Source organism: Callospermophilus lateralis, chromosome 1 (assembly GCF_048772815.1).
Source record: "Callospermophilus lateralis isolate mCalLat2 chromosome 1, mCalLat2.hap1, whole genome shotgun sequence".
Classification (NCBI taxonomy): Eukaryota; Metazoa; Chordata; class Mammalia; order Rodentia; family Sciuridae; genus Callospermophilus; species Callospermophilus lateralis.
In genome coordinates this window covers 99,069,936-99,093,818 of record NC_135305.1, presented here as the reverse complement: position 1 = coordinate 99,093,818, position 23,883 = coordinate 99,069,936, and the positions used below count along the sequence as shown (strand labels likewise).

The 23,883-nt window shown below is 48.2% G+C and overlaps 2 protein-coding genes across 3 annotated transcripts; one reads left to right on the top strand and one right to left on the bottom strand.

Moving 5' to 3' along the window:
- Positions 1-87: 87 nt before the first annotated feature.
- On the bottom strand, positions 88-20,033 carry Dbnl (drebrin like). 2 transcript variants are annotated; one of them, XM_076836473.2, is made up of 13 exons: positions 19,867-20,033; positions 15,494-15,549; positions 13,350-13,462; positions 12,283-12,357; positions 11,056-11,202; positions 10,176-10,253; positions 9,787-9,938; positions 9,571-9,619; positions 9,159-9,252; positions 8,800-8,895; positions 8,584-8,696; positions 8,083-8,191; positions 88-7,507 (listed from the first exon to the last, which is right to left on the bottom strand). In XM_076836473.2, the coding sequence occupies exons 1-13, from the start codon at positions 19,947-19,949 to the stop codon at positions 7,368-7,370; spliced, it is 1,305 nt and encodes a 434-aa protein (XP_076692588.1). In that variant the 5' UTR covers positions 19,950-20,033; the 3' UTR covers positions 88-7,367. The 2 variants fall into 2 exon arrangements, with proteins under 2 accessions (XP_076692588.1, XP_076692589.1); XM_076836474.2 differs by having other exon boundaries at positions 89-7,507; positions 8,083-8,188.
- Pgam2 (phosphoglycerate mutase 2) lies at positions 3,283-5,683 on the top strand. Its single transcript, XM_076836475.2, has 3 exons — positions 3,283-3,751; positions 3,854-4,034; positions 5,484-5,683. The coding sequence occupies exons 1-3, from the start codon at positions 3,338-3,340 to the stop codon at positions 5,648-5,650; spliced, it is 762 nt and encodes a 253-aa protein (XP_076692590.1). The 5' UTR covers positions 3,283-3,337; the 3' UTR covers positions 5,651-5,683.
- Positions 20,034-23,883: the final 3,850 nt, after the last annotated feature.

Genomic DNA, 23,883 nt, shown 5'->3' with positions numbered 1-23,883 from the left:
GCAATATAATGAGATCCCATCTCAAAAATAAAGAAGTACACACACACATGCACACACATGCATATTCCTAAGAATTTTATTCTTTTGATGATATATGAGGTGGAATCATTAATTTCATTTTCAGATTACTAAATACTAATGTATAGAAATAGTTGATTTTTGTATTCCTGCAAACTTGCTGAATTCATTAGTTCTAATATTCTTATAGTGGATTCCATGGAATTTCCTTTCTAATCTGGATGTCTTTTAGTTCTGTTTCTTGCCTGATTGCTTTGGCTAGATCTCAGTACAAATTGAGTAGAAGTGGGGAGTACAGATCACCTTCTCTTGTTCCTCATCTCAGCTTTCATCATTAAGTATGGTATTAGCTGTTGGTTTTTTTTTGTAGATGCCCTTTGTTTGGTTAAGGTTCCCTTCTATTACCAGTTTGTAAGTGTTTTTATTATGGCGGGGTTTTGAATTTTTCTGAAATTATTTTTGTAGTTGTAGATGGACAGAATGCCATTGTTTTGTTTATTTTTATGTGGTACTAAGGATCAAACCCAGTGCTTCACACATGCTAAGCAAGTGCTCTGCCACTGAGCTATAGTCACAGCAGTGTTGGATTTTTTAAAATGTGCTTTCTGCATATATTGAGATGATTATGGTTTTAAAAAATTTTGTTGTTAGACAGAATATTCGTTTGATGAGTGCTGTATTCTGGGTCTGGAAGGTCCCTCAAAGGCCCATGTGTTAAATGCTTGATCCCAGGGTGGCCTATTGGGAAATGGTGGAAACTTCAGTAGATGGAGCCTAGTGGAAGGTCTTCAGGTCATTGAGTGGTTAGTAATTATTTTAGTGCTTTCATTTGAAAAGGTATATTTTACCTTTATTCCTAGAAGCTATTTTTGCTAGATATAGAATTCTTGGATGACAATTCATTTATTTCAACATTTAAAAACTGTTTTTACTTCTTTCTGGCTTCATGGTTTCTGTTGAAAAATCCAGCCTTTTAAAGAAGTTGTTCCCCTACAGAAAATTCATCATTGTTTTCTGGCTGATTTTAGGATTTTTCTTGTTTAGTTTTCAAAGTTTCATTATGACATATCTGGGCTTGGAGTTTTGTTTTATTATTGCTAATTTATTCTGTTAACTAAGCTACTATTGCTGCTGTTTCTTCCTTTTTTTTTTTTTTTTTTTTTTTTGTTTTGTTGTTCTGGAGATTTAACCCAGGGTGCTTTACTTCTGAGTTATACCCCCACCCCCTTTTTCACTGAGCTTTTTGATATGGAAGTTTATATCTTCTTTCAAACTAACATCAAGTTTATCCTTGTCATCTCCACTCTGATATTGAGCCTGTCCTAAGGATTTTAAGTTTTGGTTATTTGTATTTTTCAGTTCTAAAATTTCCCCTTCATAACTTGTTTCTTATCTTACAATTTCTTTTTCATTCATTTTAAAAATATTTACCAATACTTTTTTTTTTCAGTTTTGGCAATACTGGGGATTGAACCTAGGACACTCTTTATCACTGAGCTACATCCCATCCCCAGGCATTTTAAATTTAAAAAAATTTAAATTTGTAATCCACCTGTCTCACCTCCTGAGGAGGCCATGCATTGCTGGGATTACAGGTATACACCACCAAACCCAGCTAGTATGTTTACCAATACTTTCTGAATACTGGTTTAAGATAGTGCTTTATGTGACAGTCTGACAATTGACTCACCTCACTGAGAGCATCCTAATTGTCCTTTTTGTGCCATGGTGAGGTTTCACTGATTTTGATACACTGGATAACTTTGGATTATATCCCGGGTATTTGAATATTATGTTGAGATGAGGGATCTTGTTTAAATCCTAAGCAGAATTTTGATTGTGTAAAGTTTAACTCTAGTTAAACTAGAGTTTTCTCAACTAGCCTGATTAGGCAAATGCTGGTAATCCCAGCCACTTGGAAGGCTGAGGCAGGAGGATACATCTAGGATCTGACCCCAATACACAGCTGAGTATTAAGCTGGGAGCTCACATAGACTTACCCAATCATTCAGTCTCTCCCCCCCACAGGCTCTCTGTGGTAATTTACAGCTCTTCAGGGCCCCCCTTCCAAGGTCTCCAGCCAGAAATATAGAGCTTTTGCTTCCCAGCCTGCTACATAATTCCTCCATTGTGTCCAGGCCCACTGCAGGGGCAGAGGGTACAGCAGAGTTGCCCCATGCTCTGGGGGCTGTAGCTTCCCTCTCAGGGTTCAGATGCCTGCTTGGTGGGCACAGACAGGACTCACCATACCACCACTGCCACCTCTATGGAGAAAGAGAAAAATGGAAATTCCCCAGACTCTAACCTGTAGGGCTTCATTTCCTCCTTCCTAGACATATTCTCCAGGGGCCTTTCTGTCCACAGTAGACATACATCCAGTTTCAAACTGCCTTCTAATCCAGGCTGAGCAATATTAGAAGAAAAAAGTAGTGACCTATTCCAATGAACTTTTGAGTGTGGTCTTTCTCATCTGCCTGCCCCTGCAGCTGATGGTCATGGTCAGCAGGGATTATAATGCAGGGCTGGAAAAGAGGGAAGGCCTGCCAGGGAGAAATCAGGACACCTGAGGAAGGTCCCCCTCACATACAACTAACCAGGTTGAGCAGAGCAAAGCCACTGGTGGGACTTGGCAAACATATACCTACAACACAAGTATTGCAGACAGTGCACACGGGCACACAAGGAATAGATTTGTGCACACAATAATTTGCTGCACACACTTGATACGGATGTGTACTTGACTCGTACACTTAGACTCACAGACCTACATACAAGGGTGACACATGCACACATCCCTGGGCTTTTCTTGACACTGGTCCAGTGTCCATTTAATTGAGAGGGGCTGGGAATGTACTCTAGAACACTTGCCTGGCATGTACAAGGCCCTGGAATTTGTTCCCCAGCACCACACAGTGACCCACAAAGGGGCAGTGATGGATTGATGGGGCCGCAGAGTTCTGGTCTCAAGGATCCTCCCCCTGGAAAGCCAGCCCCCACTTGCTCCAGGCCTGACTTTTGCCCTTCACCCTGGCTCTGCTCAGCAGCCCCACCCAACCTGGGCCCTAGGCTGGTTACAGACACGTCAGCAGAGCTGGGTCAGGGGCTGGTGGTTATGTGAGGCTATTTTTAAGTCCAGCTCTGTGGCTGGCACTCCCACCCCCAGCCACTCTGCCACTACTGGCCACCTGCGGCCGCCTGTCCCGCTTGGAATGCTGATTGGCAGTTGGCTGGGATGGGGGTTGGGGACAGACCGTTATAAAGCTCAGGGTGCTAGGGAGGCAGCTGTCCCTTTCTGGAGCCCCTGTGTCTCCCTGCCACCATGGCTACCCACCGCCTAGTGATGGTCCGCCACGGTGAGAGCACATGGAACCAGGAAAACCGTTTCTGTGGCTGGTTTGATGCAGAGCTGAGTGAGAAAGGGACAGAGGAGGCCAAGCGTGGGGCCAAAGCCATCAAGGACGCCAACATGGAGTTTGATATCTGCTACACATCAGTGCTGAAGCGGGCCATCCGGACCCTCTGGACCATCCTGGATGGCACAGACCAGATGTGGCTGCCTGTGGTGCGCACTTGGCGCCTCAATGAGCGACACTATGGAGGCCTCACAGGCCTCAACAAGGCAGAGACCGCCGCCAAGCACGGGGAGGAGCAGGTGAAAATCTGGAGGCGCTCCTTTGACACCCCGCCACCCCCTATGGATGAGAAGCACCCCTACTATAATGCCATCAGCAAGGTGGGCTGCTGGGAAGATCCCTGGAAGGTCTGAGGTTGGGAACCTGGGTTGGAAACCAATTGCCCAGGGAGGGAACAGCAATGTCCTCGTTCCTCTCCCCAGGAACGTCGGTATGCAGGCCTGAAACCCGGGGAGCTGCCCACCTGTGAGAGTCTCAAGGACACCATTGCCCGGGCCCTGCCTTTCTGGAATGAGGAGATTGCCCCCCAGATCAAAGCTGGCAAGAGAGTGCTCATTGCAGCCCATGGAAATAGCCTACGGGGCATCGTCAAGCACCTGGAAGGTGAGGCCCACCCTCAGGAGGGCGTGGGGCAGACAGGTGGGGATGACAGTGCCTTTCCTTTTGGCAACTGAGCAGAGGTGGGGGTTTCAATCAATGCATTGAATATAGAGGGCTGAGAAAACATTTTAAAAACCATTCTGTGACTTACTTCATTTCTATTTGTTCTGGGAAAGTTGTGGGTTTCATGGACATAGCACCCATTGGGCCAGCCTGCCTGGGGAGGTGGCACCCCCCTGCCCCACCATAGGAGCTTAAAAGAGGTGAGATAGGCTTGAAGGTGGCATCTTTCCCAAGGATACCTACCTAGGAAAAGGGCCAGCACTCAGGGCACTTGGCTCCAAATCATTGCAGGGGAGCTAATATGTGCAGGGCTCTGCTCTCTTGGGTTCCCCTTCCCAAGAGAACCATGAAATTTGGTGCAGAGCTAATGAATACCCACCCAGCCTCCAGGCATGTACTGTGGCTCCCACTAAAGAGCAAGGAAGGCTGGGTGCATTGGCAAATGCTGGTAATCCCAGCCACTTGGAAGGCTGAGGCAGGAGGATTCCAAGTTTGAAAAACAGCCTCAGCAACTTGGAGAGTCCCTAAGCAACTTAGTAAAACTCTCAAAAAATAAAAAAAGGGTTGGGGAGGTGGCTCAGTGGTTACTCCCTGCCCCCCCCCACACACACACAAAAGAGCAAGGAATGTTGACAATGGGCCTTGAGATCTATGCAGGCAAGGGGAAGCTCCCAAGTGATGGTCTCTTTCACTAGTTCTTAAATGTCAGGACAGTCTAAATTAGCCTCTGAATGACCTTCAGGTGTGTTGAGATCATAGAGTGGGATGTACTCTAGATCTCTGGCTCCTATGTGCTGAAAAACCTCCCCCACCCACTCCTTCTGGGGGCTCCATAACCCCTCATGCTTCAACCTGCACTAAAGGGAAGAGGCACCATGGTGAATGTGATCAGGCACCAGGCGGGTGGGGGTGTTCCCAACTTCCCAGGGAACATTCTCTAGTCCTTCCACATGGTGGGGGTAGGATGATGCCAATGCCAGATTGAATTGCTATTGGTGGTGGGTCCTGCAGCAGCAGGCAGGGTCAGGTTTCCACTCATTCCTCTGCTCAGAATTTAGAACCTAGAAACCAAATGGTTAGGATATCCTTCCAACCTTCAACTTCAGTCTGGCCAGTTCATATTGGGCTGAGGAAACAGTGGATAATACCACCACAGGTCACAGCTGCTCACGGAGGATGAAGTTCATGTCTTGCCACTGTGCTATTTCTGTAGGCTGCTCAGTCTAGCTTAGTTCTGCCTTGACCTTTAGGTACATTTTTGTGGCCTTGATCTCAGGGCTGGGAGGATTAGTGCCAGGCAGCCTAGCTTGTTGGCCCAAAAAGGCCATGATGTCTGTTGTATGGAAAGGCTGTGGATAGAGAGGCTAAGGATGTTATTTTCTGGTCCAGGGATGTCAGACCAGGCCATCATGGATCTGAACCTGCCCACTGGGATCCCCATCGTGTATGAGCTGGACCAGGCACTGAAGCCCACCAAGCCCATGCGGTTCCTGGGAGATGAGGAGACAGTGCGGAAGGCCATGGAAGCTGTGGCTGCACAGGGAAAGGCTAAGTGAGGGTGGGTATGGCAATAAAGACAACTTTCTGCATATTGCCCTGAGTTCAACATGGCCAAGCATGGCAGGGTCATGGCCTACTCAGCTCACCCCATTAGCTGTGTTGACCCCAGGGACCAGTACAGCTATTCCTGGAGCCTATATCACCCAGGCACAGGAGCCTAGTGCCCAGACCTGGCTATTGGGGCTGAACCAGGGCAGTGACTACCTGTACTCCAAAGAAACCCTCAAGCTTTAAAGCCATTTGGTAACCATGTTCTTGAATTAGGGTATTTTAGGGAGAGAAGCCTAAGTGACCCAGCCCTCCCCAAAGGAAGCACAGGACAATATTTCTTGGCGAGCTTCCTTTAGAGAACAAGTGGTTCTCTACTGACAATATTTCTTGGCGAGCTTCCTTTAGAGAACAAGTGGTTCTCTACTATCTCTAAGCCCCACCTCCTGGTGAGCACAGACAAGCCCATGGGGCCTCACAGTTTACAACAGGCCAGATTCATAAGGTTGCCATGGCCTGCTATCTTTATAGTAGAATGGGAGGAAGCCTAAGTAAGGGACAGGCAGGATTGGCACTGGGGAACATCAGGCTTGACCACTGCTTTCCTCTTGCAGCCTTCACCCTAGGCTGCCAGCAGGTGAGGCCCGGAATCAAGCATGCCATTGGGCACCTCCTAGACACAAGGACCTTATTTCCCAGTTATTGAGCAGGTCTCGGGTGCCTTTCTCCATGTGTATTGTGCCATATAGCAGAAATTCCTTATGGTAGGGAGCTGCACCACCTTGGCCTTTCCCAGAGGAACTAAAATGCAGGCAGGCTCCAACTTTAGTCACATGCTAACATTTATGCCTCTCCTAGTTGACTAATTGGTCACTTAGATCTGAGGATAGGACTGTGCATATACATGTGCATTTTCACTCACATAAACACATCCCAGGCACAAAGCAGATGCAGACTTCCAGGTTGGGGTTTGTTTCCACACAGGAGTGGCAAGCTACAGCAGGTCAGACCAGAGCTGGGAGCCTGGGTACCAAACTGCAATTCTTGGATTTGTTCTTCAGACACACAGGCTGGGATAGAAAACAGGGAGACAGCAAGGACACATCGTGTCTTTGATTTTTCACATACCCAGAAATGGGAGCTTGGTCATCCCATCCCCACTTCCCAAGGCCCAATCAGAGGGACAGAAATGGAGTGGGGCCAGGCAGGCTCCAGTAAGACAATTACTCCCTGCTGTCAAACTCATCATGGTCCTCTGACTTTGGTCATAGACTGGTAAAAGCAATTCTCTAAATTCACTGTTCCCAAAGGTCGTTCTAAATAGTTGCAGCCACCATCCTTTAGAAGCCAGAGAGAAAGAAAAGGCAAATGCAGAAGGCTGCTCCAGATGCTCCTGCTCAGAGACCTGGCTTAGCAGTACTTACTCTCTTCAGGCAGAGATTACCTGGGGGCTCACTATGGTGGGGCTTAGCTTAGTGTCCCACAGATGTGAAGAGCCACACTAGTGGAAGGATCTGGGAAGTTGCAGGAAGTGTGTTTGTGAATCACTGGGTTATTGCTGTATCTGGGGTGACAGAGGCTGAACCACCCAAGCCAGAGGAGCCCTGAGGCCTTTTCCTCATTGTGGTTCCATTCTTGGAAGTGCCAAACACTGACTCTTGCATCTTCTCTTTTAACAATAAGGAAGCCACATCTGGGTGGGGAAGGGAAAGATGGGCTTCAGCCTCATTCAATGAGCTCCACGTAGTTGGCAGGGAACATGCCAAAGTGGCCATCGGGTCCATAGCCACGCCACCAGCCTTCGTCGATCACCTCGATGCCAGTAATGAGGTTCTCAGGATCAAAGGAGATCTCAGTGTCATCCGCTGCAGGAAGATTAAGCCCAGGTGCTACATCAGGGGCCCTGCTCACAAGTCCCCAATACTTGTGTGCCTCTTGGGCAGCCCCGCCCCCTCATGCACTAGAGCTCAGGGCTGTCTCCTTTCTCCTTGGTCACATCCCATTGTCATACAGACCATACAGAGTCTAATAGTACTGCAATGCTTGCCCCCTACACCTGGGAACATCTTCCTACAGAACACTTCTACAAAAGGCTGCTCCCCAAAGACCCTCAGCCCTTTCCCCAAGGTCTCCTCTGGGAAGTCAGCTCCATTCTCTGGTCAGACCTGGAGGCTATACAAGATGGTAACTGGGGTTCCTGTGAAGGGATGGTAAGCAGCTGGCTAGAGTATGTGAGGGAGGCCCAGGCTGTCTTAGGATGGAAACTTCAGTGCCACGGTCATCACAGTTCCAGTGGGGCTTCCATCTTTAAACTTACCTTCCACCTTCCTCTTTGTTTCCCAACACCCTTGGTGCTGTCTCCCTACAGAACCCCAGTCATTTGCTCCTATCTCCTAATCTCACGACCCATGATCTGCGGCAGCCAGGTAGGGCACCTTACCTGCTTGGTAGTCGTACAAGGCCCGGGCACACAGCCCTTGCCCACTAAGCCCCTGGCCCTGTGTATAATGGTCAATGTGCTCAGAGCCAGTGTCTTGCTGCTGGACCTGCTGAGAGAGAAAGATGGGATTAACCCAGACTCAGCCTTCTCACCCAGGTGGCTCAGGTCAAGCTGGGGCCTGAGAAGGCAGGGGTAACAGCACATGCAGGGTGAGCAGCAACATAAGGCTGGGGGCTGCTACTGTCCTAACACATCCGTACCACACTCATCTCCCCAAGATATAGAGGCTGAAAGACAGTGCAAATGCCTTTGTAGCCCCAAACTGCAAGGTGCTTCCCTTACCCAGCATCAGTCACATGGGCACTGGCCCACATAACTTAAAGCATGGGGCTCTTTCAAAAGTTGAATGAGAATCCATAAGTGCTTCAAACCCATTAGTGTGTCACAGAAAACTCATGCCTGTGACTCCTTCACTGCCCCACCCCACTTCAGAGAACCCACCATTGGGGGCTCCTCGTAGAGGGCCTCTTGCTCTGGAGGCTCCTCGTATGTGGCTTCCTCTTCTGCCTGCACCAGACTTGGAGGAATGCTGGGTGCTGGCTCCTCACAGACATCTGCATAGAGGACATAGCAGGTTCTGACTCCTCTCCTTCCCACAACCCTCCCTTCTCCACCATAGTCCCCCTCCAGGGTCCCATAGAATAACAAATGCCTTGCCTGCCCTGGGCCTTGAGACAGCAGAAGTTGGCTCTCTGCCAAAGGAGGTCTCTGGTTGGGTGAGTTGTTTCTGCAGGAAGGGGCTCCTCAGCTTGCCTGCAAACCCCCACAAACAATATCCCCACCACTTCAGAACCACTTCTTGGCACCCACACACCCACCTGGTCTGTTAAAGCAGCCCAAGGGAGCTGGCCCCAGCTAGCACAGGTACAGAGACTCCAGGGCTGTGCAGAGAGATGGCAGGCAGCACAGCCATATGGGTAGGAGGAGACACCTCAGCCCGAAGCTACTCTCCTCACTTGTTCTTTGTCATTCTCCAATACACCTGTCTTGTGACCAGGCCCAGAGGGATGACCCACCTGGCTGAGGACTAGAGATGGAGGTGGTAGACATGGCCCTCTCCTTCTGCTTGAAAATCTCCCGTGGGTGTGCAGTCCGCTGATCAGAAAACACCTAGGGGAGCACACATTGACCCGAGCAGTAAAACTCAAGAACTTCTCACCTCACTGCCCCCTACCCCAGCAAGTAGTTCCTGAAGGCTACAGTGGGGCCAAGAAGCCAAGGGGCTGATAGGGTCTCTCCCAGGACTAGGTTGCAATCCATGCCATAAGTTTCTGTTCCTGGTTTTCCTTCCCACTGGCATATCTTATATGCCCAGATGTGTCTCAGGAATCTGAGCTGAGCCCTCAATCTGAGTTCAGGCGCTTTGACATGTGATGGATCCACACTAGAAAGTTTTCAGACCCTTTGCGAGAAAATGCCAAGACTAACCTGCTCCTCCCTGTTCTTCGAAACCACTTCTTGCTGCTGTTCACCTGTCCTGTTGGGAAGGGCCAGAGTCGGGGAAGACAGCTAAGGCTCTTCAGCAGCCCTTCATGCTGTACCCTCAGTCGTCCTGCCTCTGAGGGATTAAGTGAGCACACAGGGACACCCAAGGGATCCCCCACCATGAGGCCAGCACCCTAGCCCAGTGAATGGTGGACTTACCTTGAGGGGCTGGTTTCTCTGTGCTGCTCCTGGTAGCGCTGCTCTCGGCGGGCGGCCTCCTGCAGCTCCCGCTCCCGGCGTTCCTTTTCCAGCTGCCGCTGCTCCTCCTCAGCCCGTCGCTTCTCCTCCAGCCGGCGGTTCTCCTCCTCCTTCTGCAGGGAGGGCTGGCCACTCAACCCTACACTGACCCCTGGCCTCACCCCCTGCCTCGGACCAGGTCCCACAGGCATGTGGTTGAGGAAAGACACTACAGCACATCCCTCACATGCCTTGTGACTTAATCCACTTACGCCTTAATTTAACTACCTATAAAAGATCAGGTAGAACACTCACTACACACCTGTGTAGCATGCTCATCAGTGTGCCTGCCCCTACTCCATGGTTCTTACCTCAGCTTTGGCCCAGAAGCTGTCTTTTCCAACTCTCTTGATCTCAGATATGGCATTGGTCTTCTGGTACACAGAACCCTGTGGGGGATAGCAAATGCTAGAGACCTGGCCCTGGGTGGAAGAACAGGCCCCGAGGTACAGAGGTAGGAGTAGGGTGGAAAGGATTTATAAGAGCATGTAAGTGGACTCAGTGGGGACGTAAGAGCCTGGCCCTTCACCCTCAAGGAGATAGATACCACGTGCCCAGAAAGAGGCCCAGGAAACTGCCCCAGCAGTGATGCTGAATCCCAAGAACACTGGAAGGGTCTCTGGTGGCACCTAGCCCTTGTGCATGGGGGCCAAGGCAGGAAAGGTCCTGTCTGCAGACTCCTTGGGACCAGGTAGTTCTAAGGCAGGCCTCTGGCCAGGGCTACCCCTTAGAGAGCTGACTGGCACAGCACTGTCCACAGGAATTACTGCAGAACCCAGTATTTCTGATGCTACAGTTCCCCACTATCAACTTGACCACTCAGTGTAAGGACCACAAATCTACAGGTGTCTCCCTATAATGTGGGTGGGTAGGGCTCTGCTCTGATGCCATCTGAAGTTCCTCTACAATGGTTCCTGCTAGGGACCACCAAGGACTTCTGGCACTGTGACCCTGGGAAATGGCTGGACCATTATAGCTGTGCATTCCTGAAGAGCCTCCAGCCTGACCATTCATAGCTGGCTCCAGACAAAGGCTCTGGAATGGCTGGGCCAACCAGCAAGTATGGTTACCATCTATGGAAGCCAGGCATGAGGAGTCCAACTACATAGACACTAGGAACCATATAGACTCCTGGCCCCCATCCTCAAGTACTCAGCAATGAGAGCTCAGTGATGGGCAGGCAGCACTCACCACTGGGGCCTGGGGTCCTGCATCCTGGAAGCGGCTGCTTTCCCTGTGGAAGCTGTAGTTGGCCCCGGAGGCCTTGGCCACCTTCTGCATGATGCACTCAGGCTCCACATCCTCCTCTGCTCGTGCATTGATGGTCACATGGGCCCCCTGTGGCAGAAGCAGCACTTAAAGATAAGCTTTGCAAGCACAGGGGTGGATGAAAAAACTCATGTCTATCCATGTAGCAGGGGCCACCATTGCCCACAGGAGACGGCAAGGCATCTGTCTGGCTGCTGGGAATTGAGGCCCTTCCTCTCTGTGTTGTAATAGTTCCGGCTGCAGCTCAGGAGATGCCCAGTCAGCCACCAAGTTCTTCCTGAGAAGCAGACCCATGACCTCATTATCTGTTATACTAGACCCAATAACTTTTTTTTGGTATGGGGAATTGAACCCAGAGGCACTTAAGCACTAAGCCACATGCCCAGACCTATTTATTTTGACACAAGGTCTCACTAAGTTGCTTAAGACCTCACTAAGTTGTTGAGTCTGACCTCGAACTTGTGATCCTCCTGCCTCAGCCTTCTGAGTTGCTGGGATTACAGGCATGCACCACTATGCCCAGCTAGACCAAATAAACTTGGAAGCCTTTTCAGCTACTAGATGGAAACACTGAGGCATATCAGAAAACGTATTTGTAGAACTGGGAATCAAAGATGTCTCTTTGCTAGTAATCAAAGAAGTTCAAAAAGGTCATCTAGCAAGTGAACAATAATAATTACAACATAACTGCTTTTGAAATTGAAAAAAGGTGACCATAGAACAACTGATGTGAATACTTGCAGAAATGGGCTAAAAATGAATACACTAAAATGATGTTATGGTGGTGGGCACAAGCATCCTTTTTCTTTCTCCAAATCCTGACAATGCTGCTAAACTATCTAGAGTACTTGTAAACAAAACAAAACCCAGGGCCAGCCCTTCCCATTGGATCAGCTCCAGCATGATCCTTAATCCTGCTCTGTTGAGAACAACCTTCTATCTGGTCACATCCCTGCCTCCTATGTACCTCCAATGTACCTGGGTCACCAGAGGAGCAGTCTCTGCTCATGCCCTGAGAGCCAAACAGAGCATTAGTCAATAGCATGCTCCTGACTCCAGCTCCAATTCCAACTCAGATGCACCCAGGAACCTGGGGTGTTTGATCCTATGAGGCCCCTTATGGGACAGCAGGATTGGTGTAGCCCTCACCTTCAAGAAGTTGGCCATGGTGCTGACGTGGTTGGCGCATGCTCCCTTCCGCACATCATTCACACCCTCGCCTGTCTGCAACACAAGTACATCCAGCATGACCCAGGCCTCCTCCCAAAGCCATTTCCCTTTCCAGAAGTTCCCAGGGACATAGCAGCTTCCTTATCTCCCCAAACAGAATCCCCTCAAAGTAGCCATCATTCTCCCAACTGAGTCACACAATGAGTTTAGTTCATACACCTCCATGGAGCTCAGGAACTGTTTTCTGGGCAGGACAGTGGCTGGTTTCCACTGTGGGGGAGTTTCCTGAGCTTTCTTTTTCTTCTTTTTTTGATACCGGGGAATGAACCCAGTAGCACTTAACCACTGAGCCTCCAGCCCTTTTTATATTTTATTTAGAGACAGGGTCTCACTAAGATGCTTAGGGCTTTGCTAAGTTGCTGAGGCTATCTTGAACTTGTGATCCTCCTGCCTCAGCCTTCCAAGCCACTGGGATATGGCATGCACTACTGCACCTGGCTTCTGAGCTTTCTTCATTCCCAATGAGGTGGGTTACGCTCTGCTGGAGCTCCTGTCCCTGCACACTCCTTAGGATTTCTGCTTCACTAAAAGGACTACCATGAAGGAAATGAGGCAGGAATTTCTTCTGTTGACTATTTTTATTTCACTTTGCAGGACTAATTCTGGGATTAGAGAATGAATTTTGTATAGCAAGGCCAGTTATTTTGTTTATTTTTTGCTGTACTGGGGATTGAACTTAGGGCCTCACACATTAGGTATGGGCTCTACCATGGAGCTACATGCCTAGTTCTTTTTTAAATTTTTATTTTGAGACTAGATTTCACTAAGTTGCTGAAGCTAACTTTGAACTTGTTGAGATTCCTCTGACAAGGACAGTTATTCTTTGGGCTACAATGAATTAATTAACTATTCTGCTCTTTCAACAGCTTTCAACTGTTCTGTTTAATAAATCATGCCAATAAAATACACTGTTCCCAAAAAAAGTCAAACAAGAAAGAAATCAAGGTACTTTCCCCTGTCACACTAGATGAGATGAGTCCACGTACCCAGTTGATGAGGACAAACTTGGGCAGGCCAGAGTTGGGGTCCTTCACCCTGCAGAAGGCATACATCACCTTCCCACTGTTGAGTTCTTCCACCAGCTCCTCCAGACCACCTTCTGCAGAGTCACAGAGAGGGTTAGAGGTGGCCAGTGTCCCTTGCCCACCCCAATGCCTGATTCATCAGTAAGGGAACCCAAGCCAATATTCACTAGGGCTTCTTACCCCATCAACCTCAGAATCATCCTTGGGAGCTGAATTTAAAATCAGGTTCCTGGGGTTAGGGGTATAGCTCAGTGATAGAGCACTTCTGGCAGGTTTAAGGGTCAGTGTCCAATCCCCAATGCCACAATAAAATAAAAATAAAAACAAAATAAACTACTTACACTAGGCTGATTTAGCATAGCTCGTGAGACCTGAGAGACTGCATTTTCTTTTGTACCAGGGATTGAACCCAGGGGTGCTTAACCACTGAGCCACATCTCCAGCCCTTTTTTCTTTAGAGACAGGGTCTTGCTAAATTGCTTAGGGCTTCGCTAAGTTGCTGAAGCTGGCTTTGAACTTGCCATCCTCCTGCCTCAGCACCCCCAAGTTGCTGGGATTACAGGCGTGTACCACTACTACACCTGGGTAGGAGACTGAATTTTCTGACAAGCACCTCAAGTGACTTTTTTTTTTTTTAAACCCACACTAGTTTAAAAACCACTCAAAGAAAACTCTGGAAATTAAAAATATCATTTCTACTACAGATCACAAACATCAAAGTGAAAGATCTCTACATCAATTTTACTGTTGCCTGGACTCCACAAAGGGCCCCAGGATAGTGGGGCTACTAAGTCACCCTCACTGGGAGCCACATGTTCACTTAGACATCAGAGTCACCCAGAGGGTCAGATCTCTTGTAATATCTCACAGCTGAACAACTGGCTTGGTCCTCAGAGTCTCAGATGCTGGGAGTAGGATGGGCTGCATAAGCCATTCTCCATGACACTCATTCTCAAACCCCAAACTTCCAAAGCTGAAAGGAGGAACTGGGTCAGGTATTTTAGCTACAGGGCTCCACAGAACCTGGGCAGTCAATGCTACATTGGTAGCATAGTCCTGCTTTGTGTCACTGGCAACAGTAGCAGGACACTCAGACTGCTGATCCCTGCAACTCTCGGGCATCTACCATGTCATGTGAGATGCCCATTCAGTGCCCATTCTGGAAAGAGGATGCATCAGTGAAAACAGCTTGTAGAAGGAAGGGCTTTCTATCAATAATTGTCACTAAATCTGTACTTGTTCCACCAAGCAGAGAACTTGTTCCAGGCACTCACTGAACAACACAGCCACGTTCTGCTTAGTACTGGGAATGGGAGGAAGTCAGGTGAACCTCAGAGTATAGGCATGCTGGCCTTGAGCATGGGGAGGGATCAGAGTATCAGTTCGGGTTCATACCACATCATCTCTAGCTCAGCCTACTTGACAATTTCTGCCCAGTGGTGGCCAGGAGCCAGTTCTTCTTGCAGAAACTGCCCATACTGAGGTCCCCATCATCATCTGCAGTGACACTGCCTCTCCCCAGTGCTCTTGCCCATGGTAAGGGCAGAGAAGAGGCAGAAGAGAAGGTCTGTGGGGCTTCTGTACTTGCACTAGCCGGCATCCACCCTGGGCACAGACTGCCCATGATCTGGAGAGGGCTGGCTACTTTCACTTGGCTTCTCCAGAAAGAGCAGCACTTCCCTGTATCCAGGGATAAAATGTTGAGGAAGAATGTTTTCATTCACAAACATCTAAAACCCAAAGCTTACCAGAAATGTCCATTAAAGGGCCAGGACCCATGCTGCCCAGAGGACTGAAAGAGCTGTGGCCCCTAGACCTGCCTTGTGTTGGTCCATATCCTAATCAGGGGGTCAAGGAATCCCTCAATAGAGCTAATGTGGAGATAGGTCTGCAGAAGGCACGTTTCCCACTCTTACTCTCAGAAAGGGGAGATGTGACTGCAGTGGAGTCACATGCAAGGGAAACCTGTCTGCCTGAGTCCTTTTTCTCCTGCTGGGATAGCAGAAATGCCAACGAGATGGACCAGTAACAGTCAAAACCCTCTTCTTTTATACACCATATTCTCTGGCCTCCTGGTGCTAAGAGTCCATTTGAGGGATACTCACCTCCTGTGCCAGCCACACGAATGTCATTGCTATTGCCCTCGTAGGTAAACAAAGCCCTGAAATAAAATAAAAGTGGGTATAGTGTTCAGCACACTGGGCTCCATCTGCCTTCAACACACCTACATGGCAAATGTAGACTCTGCTTTGCCCCACTCTGACCTGCCAGGCAGGTTCTCATGTCTGAGGCCATGTTGAGGCTGACTAATCACGGGACTTGCTGTGAGAGACAAAGCCATGGAGATAGGAAGCACATACCTACTTAAAGGAAAATGTAAGTTGAGTTTTATGATAACATTCCACACATTTATGTGTAAAATACTCATCTGGCTACCAGGTTCATGAATTTAAAAAGACAAAAGATACATATGTATTTCTGAATCCAAAGCATCTCAAAGGAGAGATAGATATGAGGTAGGTAAGTAGATAGGAAGGAGAAAGATGCACCAGGCAACGTGGAGGCTGCCAACACTTGGGGGTGCATCTGCCCTGCCTTAGTGAAGGGTGGTGTGGCAGGTCTCCCCCAGATAGTCTCCTGGCAAACTCAGATTTTAATAGGTGTGCACAGAATCAGAACCCACAGGGACAATGTTACAAGAATTCAATTAAGACCAGTGACCCACCAAACTCTTACAGACAGGAACCGTGGGCAAGATGCAGACTTTCTATCTACTGGAAACTTAACTGTCCATGGCTGACACTGGGCTGCCTTTCTTTCTGGTAATACTAATTATTTATAAGACTCTGAAAAAATTTTGGCTTACAAACTTGTGCCCCAGAGGTGGTAAGAAAAGACAATACATTTTATTAAATCTGAACTATGAAGAACAAGGGTTACTCAAGGAGAACATTCTTGGAGAGATGGCCTTTGAGAGGCAAATTTTGCTTGAGGTTCCCCAAAGTGTAATCATAGTCATCAGTACCAACCATGCAAGAGCTTAACACCTCTGACAGTGCTGGTGGGTATAGGGTAGAGGCAATGATCTCTCTAAAAGAAAGTCAAAGATAAAACCCAGGCAAGTATCTGTCATCTCTCCAGCTTTGGAGGAAGAACAGACAGAAGCTGTAGGGATAACGGCCTGCCAAGGCCACTGGGCGGATGCATATGCCTGAGAAAGATAAATCAAACCCCATGCCCAGTGGACCTGGTTAGTAGGAAGGAGGCAGACCACTAGAAAAGAGCTGCTGCTTATCAGGACAGGAAACAGAATATAGAAGGGGGCAGGGACCACAGAGAAATATGAAAAAAGATTTGGAAAGCAGTAGATGTCAGCCTGAGTTGGTGGAACTTTCTGTGGGGGGAAAGAAAGCCATTCCTCTCTCTCTCTCTTTTTTTTTTTTTTCCTGGTGCCAGGGATTGAACCCAGGGGTGCTTCAGCACCAGGCCTCATGCCCAGCCATTTTTTAATGTGTTGAGACAAGGTTTTGCTAAATTGCTCAGAGCCTCACTAAGTTGCTGAGGTTGGCTTTGAACTTGCAATCCTCTGGCTTCAGTCTCTCAAACTACTGGGATTACCAGTGTGCACGACCATGCCCAATAAAACCATTCCTCTTGATGGCCACAAGGCCTGGCTGCCAGGGCACAGGGACTGGCACAAGCAGCAGGGAACAGAAGATGGCAGCTTATCTCTTCTAAGAAGAGATCTGGCAGCTAATAAGGCCAACTTGGTATCTGCCACCTATCCCTCCAACTTCATTCCCCTCTCCCCGAGTTCCACTCTAAACCACCTTCAAGACTGTTCCCAGTTCAGAGGTACATTCCCATCTATTCTTTTAAAACATGAAAAAATCTGGTGCACTGGCCTGTGCATAGCAAGGATGTGTGGCATGTAAATAAAGCCCTTACATTCCATCATTCTTTCAAATATGTATACTAAGAACCTACTGTTTACTGGCAATAGGAATGCAGTTATGAACAATCACCAAAGGCTCCGCCCATGGAACCTGCCTTCTAACAAGAGAGATAGACCACACACCTAGGCTAATGTACTGCCACAGAGTAAAAAAGGCACAGGATGGGAGAGATGAACCAGATGAGAACAATCTCATCAAGATCTGAAGGGAGGGGACTAGAGACAGATCCAAGTTAGAGAGCTAATAGGGCTGTGGTTCTGGCCTTAAGGCCTGATGCAATGCCATCTGCTGTGTGAAACCTTTAATGATCTACCAAACTGGAGATCAGCTCTTCTTCCTCTGATATTCTCTACTGCTTCTTCTATATCATTCAGTCCACCCTTCATCTGAGCTTTGAGTACACAAAACAATTTTGTACCAGGCACCAAGGAAAGAGACAAGTTCATCCTACCCCTTTTAGTGAAGAGATAAAAGAAAATCCACAAGGTATGTAAATGAAGGAAGTAAAACTAAAGGAGAGGAAAAGGTGACTGTAGTCAGGGAGCTCGGAATTTAGAAAGGTCTCTGAGAAGGAAACCTCAGAGCAGAGACCTGAAGGCATGCCCATACCTGGGATGATGAGGAAGTGTGCTCCAGGCAGAGGAAGTAACAAGAGCAAGGGCTCTGAAGAGGAACCAGATTACAAATTTGAGGAAGAGAAAGGCAAGGGTAGAGTAGTAGTGAGCAGGTGTGGCCACAGTGTGGTAAACAGGAGAGGCGGCAAAACAGGGTTATACAGGGCAAATCAGTGGGGTGGAGTCTGGGCTTTATTCAATGTGCAACAGGAAGTCACTGCAGAGTTATGGGTAGGGAAGTAAGACAGCCCAGATCTTTTTCAGCTAGTGAAAGGGGACCTGCCTCAATTTGTTGAGTAACTACCTAAATGGCTGTGACAATTAGGGTTGGAGGCCAGGGGCTCATGCAATTGACACAATCTGCAGTTATTCAGGAGCCTGGAGGTGAGTAAGTGGGCAACAGCATGGCTATCCAAGCAGAGTATGGTAAGAGGAGGCTAAGCACCTTTAGGAGGAATACAGAGTAGATGGGACAGGTCAGAACCAGGCTGTGGTGGCAGTAGACAACTTTGGTAAGAAATCCAAGAAAAGACTAGAAACAAGGGAAGTCTGCACTACCAGCTGGGCTGTGAGGTATCACACCCAAACCAGTGACAGTTCGCCAGGCATAGTGGCACATGCCTGTAACCAGTGACTCTAGATATGAGGAAGGGTGATTGAAAGTTCAAGCCCCACCTCAGCAACTCAGTGAAGCCCTCAGCAACTTACTATAGCAAGTAAAAAATAAAAAGGACTGGGGATGTAGCTCAGTGGTAAAGCATCCCTGGGTTCAATTCCCAGTATCAAAAAAAAAGCAAAACAAAACAAACAAACAAACAAAAACAGTGACACTTCCTGAGAAGACTGAGGCACCAGTATAAAGGAGACAAGAAAGCACTTAGACAAGGAGAGGTGGCTGGTTACAGCAGCAAAGCCTAGCCCAGAACACAGAAAGGGAGTCCATGAGGACCCACACAGTAGGGTAGACTCAGTAGAGAAGGTCTCAGTGCTGACCACAGGGTGGGGGTGGTCCCATCACAACTCCACCCCCAAGTTCTAGTTTCTAATTTCCAAGTTTGGTTACTTAAATCTACCATACTAAGCATATTTCTTAGAACTGAAAGCACTAAAAACTGGTCAATGAAAACAGTTTAAGCAAATGGGAAAGTGAAAAAGAGAACTAGAGAATTACTTACAGCTATGCATATGGCAGAGAGTTGATCTGTATGGGGGCTACCCGGGGTTACCCCCAGAAACTTCAGATTCAGGCTCCCAGTACTGTAGTTTCATCAACTGCATAAGGGGACCTACACACTGATAGCCTCCCAAAGCCTGCCGGGGAGTGGTGGAGGGAAGACCTGACTTTTTTCTAAATAGGTAGCCAGCATCCTATTTTTATTCTTCCCATGATTCAGACACAAGAAAAGAGAAGCAGAGGTCTTGAAATCCACATTCCCAGGGAACTAGGGCCCCCAACCTGTCCTCCTTGTCTAAGCCTCCAGAGCAAGCTCATGTTTCCCAGCCCGGCTGTCAGACCCGTCTCAAAGGCCATCCCCGAACTCAGCGTTCAGAAGAACCCAAGTGATGCTTCCGCCTTCTCAGGCGAGGGTGGAGGAGCTGCGGAGGACCCCTTTCTCCAGGGAAGTCCCAAAACTGGAAAAAAGAACCTGGCGAGGGCAGCAAGTACCACCGAGCGAAGTCCTACAGAGAGGGCCGCGAAGCCGACACTAGGCGTCGAGGGTGCAGGGGAAAGGGCTGGGTCTCCCAAGCCGTTCCACCCGTTCACGCACTACGCGGCAGCGGTGAAAAGGGTGGGACAGCACAAAGCTGGGGTGTGGGGCGGGCAGGCAGGTGAGCCTCGCACCACCTGCGACCGGGGCGCCTGTCGCTAGCGTCCCCCACCCACTCCGGGCCCGCCCAGCTGCCCACCAGTCGGTCGGGGACTTCTCGGTGACCACCCGCACGTAGGCCTCTTGCAGCGCGGGCCCGTTCCGGCTCAGGTTCGCCGCCATGGTCCGCCCCACAGTCCCCGAGCCGCAGCCGATGCAGCTTTTGGGGCCAGCCTCCCTTGACCGCCGGAGCCCCGCCCAGGTGGACGGAAGCCTCGCCTCTGACAGCCGGAAGCCCCGCCCCGAGACCGGAAGTGAAAGTCGAGGCGGGACTGAACCGTAGCCTTTGGGCTTTCCTCCGGGTGAAGGCAGGTTGAGGTTGTTCTTTTCAGGCGCTGGCGAACTAGAGGAACAGTCTTGTCAGCTTCTGTTCGTCCGCAGAGTGGTCTCTCCAGGGGTGGCCTAGCGTGTGCTCTGGTTCCAGTCCAACCGCTTAGTAGCTCCAGGAGTGATGCTTAATTCTGTTAATTCTTGTCGGAGTTAATGCACTTACTTGAGAGAGCCTGCATTCACACCGGATCCCACGAGCCAGTGTGTGGATCCTCATCAGAAGTTTGATTTATGAATAAGTCATGTACAGTTCACATAATGAATACACGAATGAATGAATGCTAAGTGATGATCGCACCGCTACAAAACCTTAAAAAAAAAATGCTTTTGTGCCGGTTCTCACTTTTTTTTTCTCCCTCTGCAGTTTGGTTAAGTGTGGGGTAGTGGAGGAATGAAAAGGACTCGTTTGTGCTTTACCTTCACATGGAGGAGGTGGTTGTACTACCTTGAAGGATAAGAACCATCTTGCCTCAACCAGCCCCCTTCCAGGAAAGACCATTTTTTTTTTTTTCCATCCACAAATGTGCATGGATCATGAGAAGAACTGGAAGGAAGGCTCCCAGACGTTTTCGTTCTGAGGTGTGAACCAGACTAAAGGGTCTGAAGGATAGGGCACAGGTGGAGGGGCATTGTGTTTTTTGGAGATCTAATGGAATCTTAAGTGGATTTTAAATGAGAGAGGATGGGACCTACCATAGGTAGATCATCTCCATTCCTGTTTCTCACCCACTCACATTTTTCTTGTGTTTCCCTCCCATCACATCTTGCATATGAGAAACTGAGTGACTCCATTTTTGAGAAACCAGCCTCTACCTCAGAGCAAAGCCTGTCCAAGGAAGGGGGTGTAACCCTTGTCCTCGAAAAACCCACAGAGCATTCCTAGGCACATACCCACCACGTGTCCCTGATTCAGGCTAGGTGAGGACCCATAGCAAAGCCCTAGCAACCACCAATCAGCATGAGACAGGGAAAATACCTGGGGTGTCAGATGACCCTCCCAGTAGTTTATGGTGGTTGATAACATTTTGGGAAACCGAGTAGTTCAGCATGTACTCCCCTCACGGCTTAAACCAATCAGTTTAAACAAATCCCCCTCTTGTACTAACCAATCACCCTTACCCAACTTGTTCCCTCCAGTGAATGTACTAATCATGTTTTAGAGTTGTTTTATGATTTTCCTGCAGTGTGTGATGATTTGCTAAGAGATGCTATGATGTATGTAAAGTCCCTGCCTTCTCCAAAGAGTGTATAAAACTGCTGCAAACCCTAGGCTCGGGGTCTCTCAGCATCACCAGTTGCTGTGTGCGCGGAGGACCGACATAGCTCTCAATAAATGCCTCTTTGCTGCTTACATCGATCTTGGTCTCTGGTGGTCTTTTGGAGGTCCCAAACTCGAGCATAACACATACTGCATTCATAATGCCACTTAACATAAATCGAAGATTATTACAATGACCATCTGTGAGTGACAGTCTTTCTTGCATGATCAGACACTGGCACTATTGTAGGCGGACTGGGGACAGCAGAGTGAAAGGCAGGCTCCAAGAGGCAGATCTGCTGTTGCCCTCCAACATGAAGGCTTGCTAAGGTCCTGCCCTCCAGGGGTATCCTGTTATAGGCATCTGGATGCCATTGAGCCTGTCTGGAGGGTGGTGACCTAGAAGAAGCAGGGAGGTGTTAGGTGACATATTTTAGAAAAATCAGAGAAGCCACACTGTTTGGACTGTTGGGAGTTTTGCAGATTTCCCATAGCTTTAGGTTTTGTTTAAATAAAACCTGTCAACAGGGAAAGACCAGACGGTAGGGACAACAAAGTCAGAAAACTGGCCTCAAGAAGTGAACAGTAAGTCCTTCTTCAGGTGAACAAGCAGGTCTCTGGAAGGAATGCTGCTCAAGATTTATTTGCTGCTTCTGCCCACATAGCATCAAGCTGCTATTTAGGGATGCTGATAGCCACTTCCTCCATTTCTCAGATAACCCTCACTCATGGCTAGATCCAGTGCTATGTAAGGTCCATCCCTTATACAAGGTGCCAATCAGAAGAGTCAGGCACCAGAAGAGATGAGAGACAAGTGGCTCCATAGTGAACTTAGGGCTCCTTCTCTGCCTCTTTGGGTACCAGGCTCCAGGCTAGTAATTCTGCAGATCAGGCCTATAAGCATCTTTTCTGACACTGAGGAAAACTTTGAAATATGACCATCCTTAAGAAACTTCAGTGAGGTGATATGGAATTCTTCTGTGTTGATATACTGCTCAGCTAGCTATAAGCTACCATTTTACATGGGTCTGTTTTGGGGAATTGAACCCAGGGGTGCTTAACTACTGAGCTACATCCCCAGCCTTTTTTTATTTTTATTTTTTTTCGCTTAGAGACAGGGTCTCACTGAGTTGCTTAGGGCCTTGCTAAGTTGCTGAGGCTGGCGTTAAACTTGCAATTCTCTTGTCTCAGCCTCTCCAGCTGCTGGGATTACAGGCATGGAACACTGTGACCCAAGCTACCATTTTAATACGGTTAAATATCCTTGCTGTGAGATTTTTGACCCATTGTCATGTTCTTGTAATTCCCAGATATTCCTGGAACCTGACAGATGATCAAAATCTCAGCTCCATTCATCAAATCCAGAAACTTCTGGGAGAGTTAACAGTCATTTATTCATCATACATTTGTTGTTTAAGATCATGCATCTCACCAGGTAAGCCCAGTGGCTCAGGAGGCTGAGGCAGGAGGATTGCAAGTTCAAAGCCAACTTCAGCAACTTAGCAAGGTACCAACTCAGTAAGACCCTGTCTCAAAATGAAAAATAAACAGGGGTGGTGATATGGCTCAGTAGTTAAGTGCCCCTAGCTTCAATCCTTAGATACAATAAATGCATCTCCCTGACTTAAACACATTACCCCACAGTTGACTTTTCAGATCTGCTGTCCAGTTGCTAACCAGGGACTTGCCTTGGAAGCATGATTTCTGAAGATGTGGGTTACACAGGAGCCCCCACACCATAGTTAATGTTACAACAAAGCTTTGACCCAAGGAGTGTTTTCCAGGCTGACTTGAGCCCTGGAAGGCATGACAAGTGGATGACTAGCTCATTGGGAGAGAACCTAAGGGGATTTCTCAAGAACATACCTGTCCAAGGGGTCAGCAAGTATAAAGCCCCACTTAAGATTCACAATGAGTCAAGATTTTTACTGGGAATCCACAAAGGGCTGATTTTACTTTCTCTACTACCTATCTCGAGCAGAGAGGGGAAGCTTGGGAAATTTTGACTGGATGCAGAAAATCCATGTTCCTTCAAACTATTATGCTTGAAAATCCAGAATGTGGATACCCACATCCCTGACACCAGTTTGGGTCTGGATTTTCCCCTCTGACCTGCCTATAACATGTGAATCATTCTCCACTTCCTAATCTACATAAACCATTATATGCAAAATGCTCTGTGATGCTGAACTGAAGTACACAATTTCACACACTGCATGGCATTGCTGCTTAGCAGAGCCTGCATTAACATCCTTTCTGAAGGACATCTTGGTAAAGATGTCCAAGACTTCACCATTTATTAAGACTTACTGTTCTGTTTAAGCAAAGACCAAAGGGGTAGCAAAGAGAAATTAAGAAGGCAACCCTAACCATGGTGAGAAGCAAGGAACAAGAACCATAGGACCCAAAAAGAAGCTTTATGATAACAGGATAATCCTAAATGGAAACCCCCAAAAGGCAAATGCAGAC

Excerpts from the sequence above, each read along its gene's own strand:
- Pgam2 (XM_076836475.2), top strand. The coding sequence starts at position 3,338 with ATGGCTACCCACCGCCTAGTGATGGTCCGCCACGGTGAGAGCACATGG. Across the intron at positions 3,752-3,853 it reads ACTATAATGCCATCAGCAAG|GAACGTCGGTATGCAGGCCT; the intron begins GTGGGCTGCTGG and ends TCCTCTCCCCAG. Across the intron at positions 4,035-5,483 it reads CATCGTCAAGCACCTGGAAG|GGATGTCAGACCAGGCCATC; the intron begins GTGAGGCCCACC and ends TTTCTGGTCCAG.
- Dbnl (XM_076836473.2), bottom strand. The coding sequence starts at position 19,949 with ATGGCGGCGAACCTGAGCCGGAACGGGCCCGCGCTGCAAGAGGCCTAC. Across the intron at positions 10,254-11,055 it reads CAGGACCCCAGGCCCCAGTG|GGTTCTGTGTACCAGAAGAC; the intron begins GTGAGTGCTGCC and ends TATCCCCCACAG. Across the intron at positions 9,620-9,786 it reads AGAGAAACCAGCCCCTCAAG|GACAGGTGAACAGCAGCAAG; the intron begins GTAAGTCCACCA and ends CCTTCCCAACAG.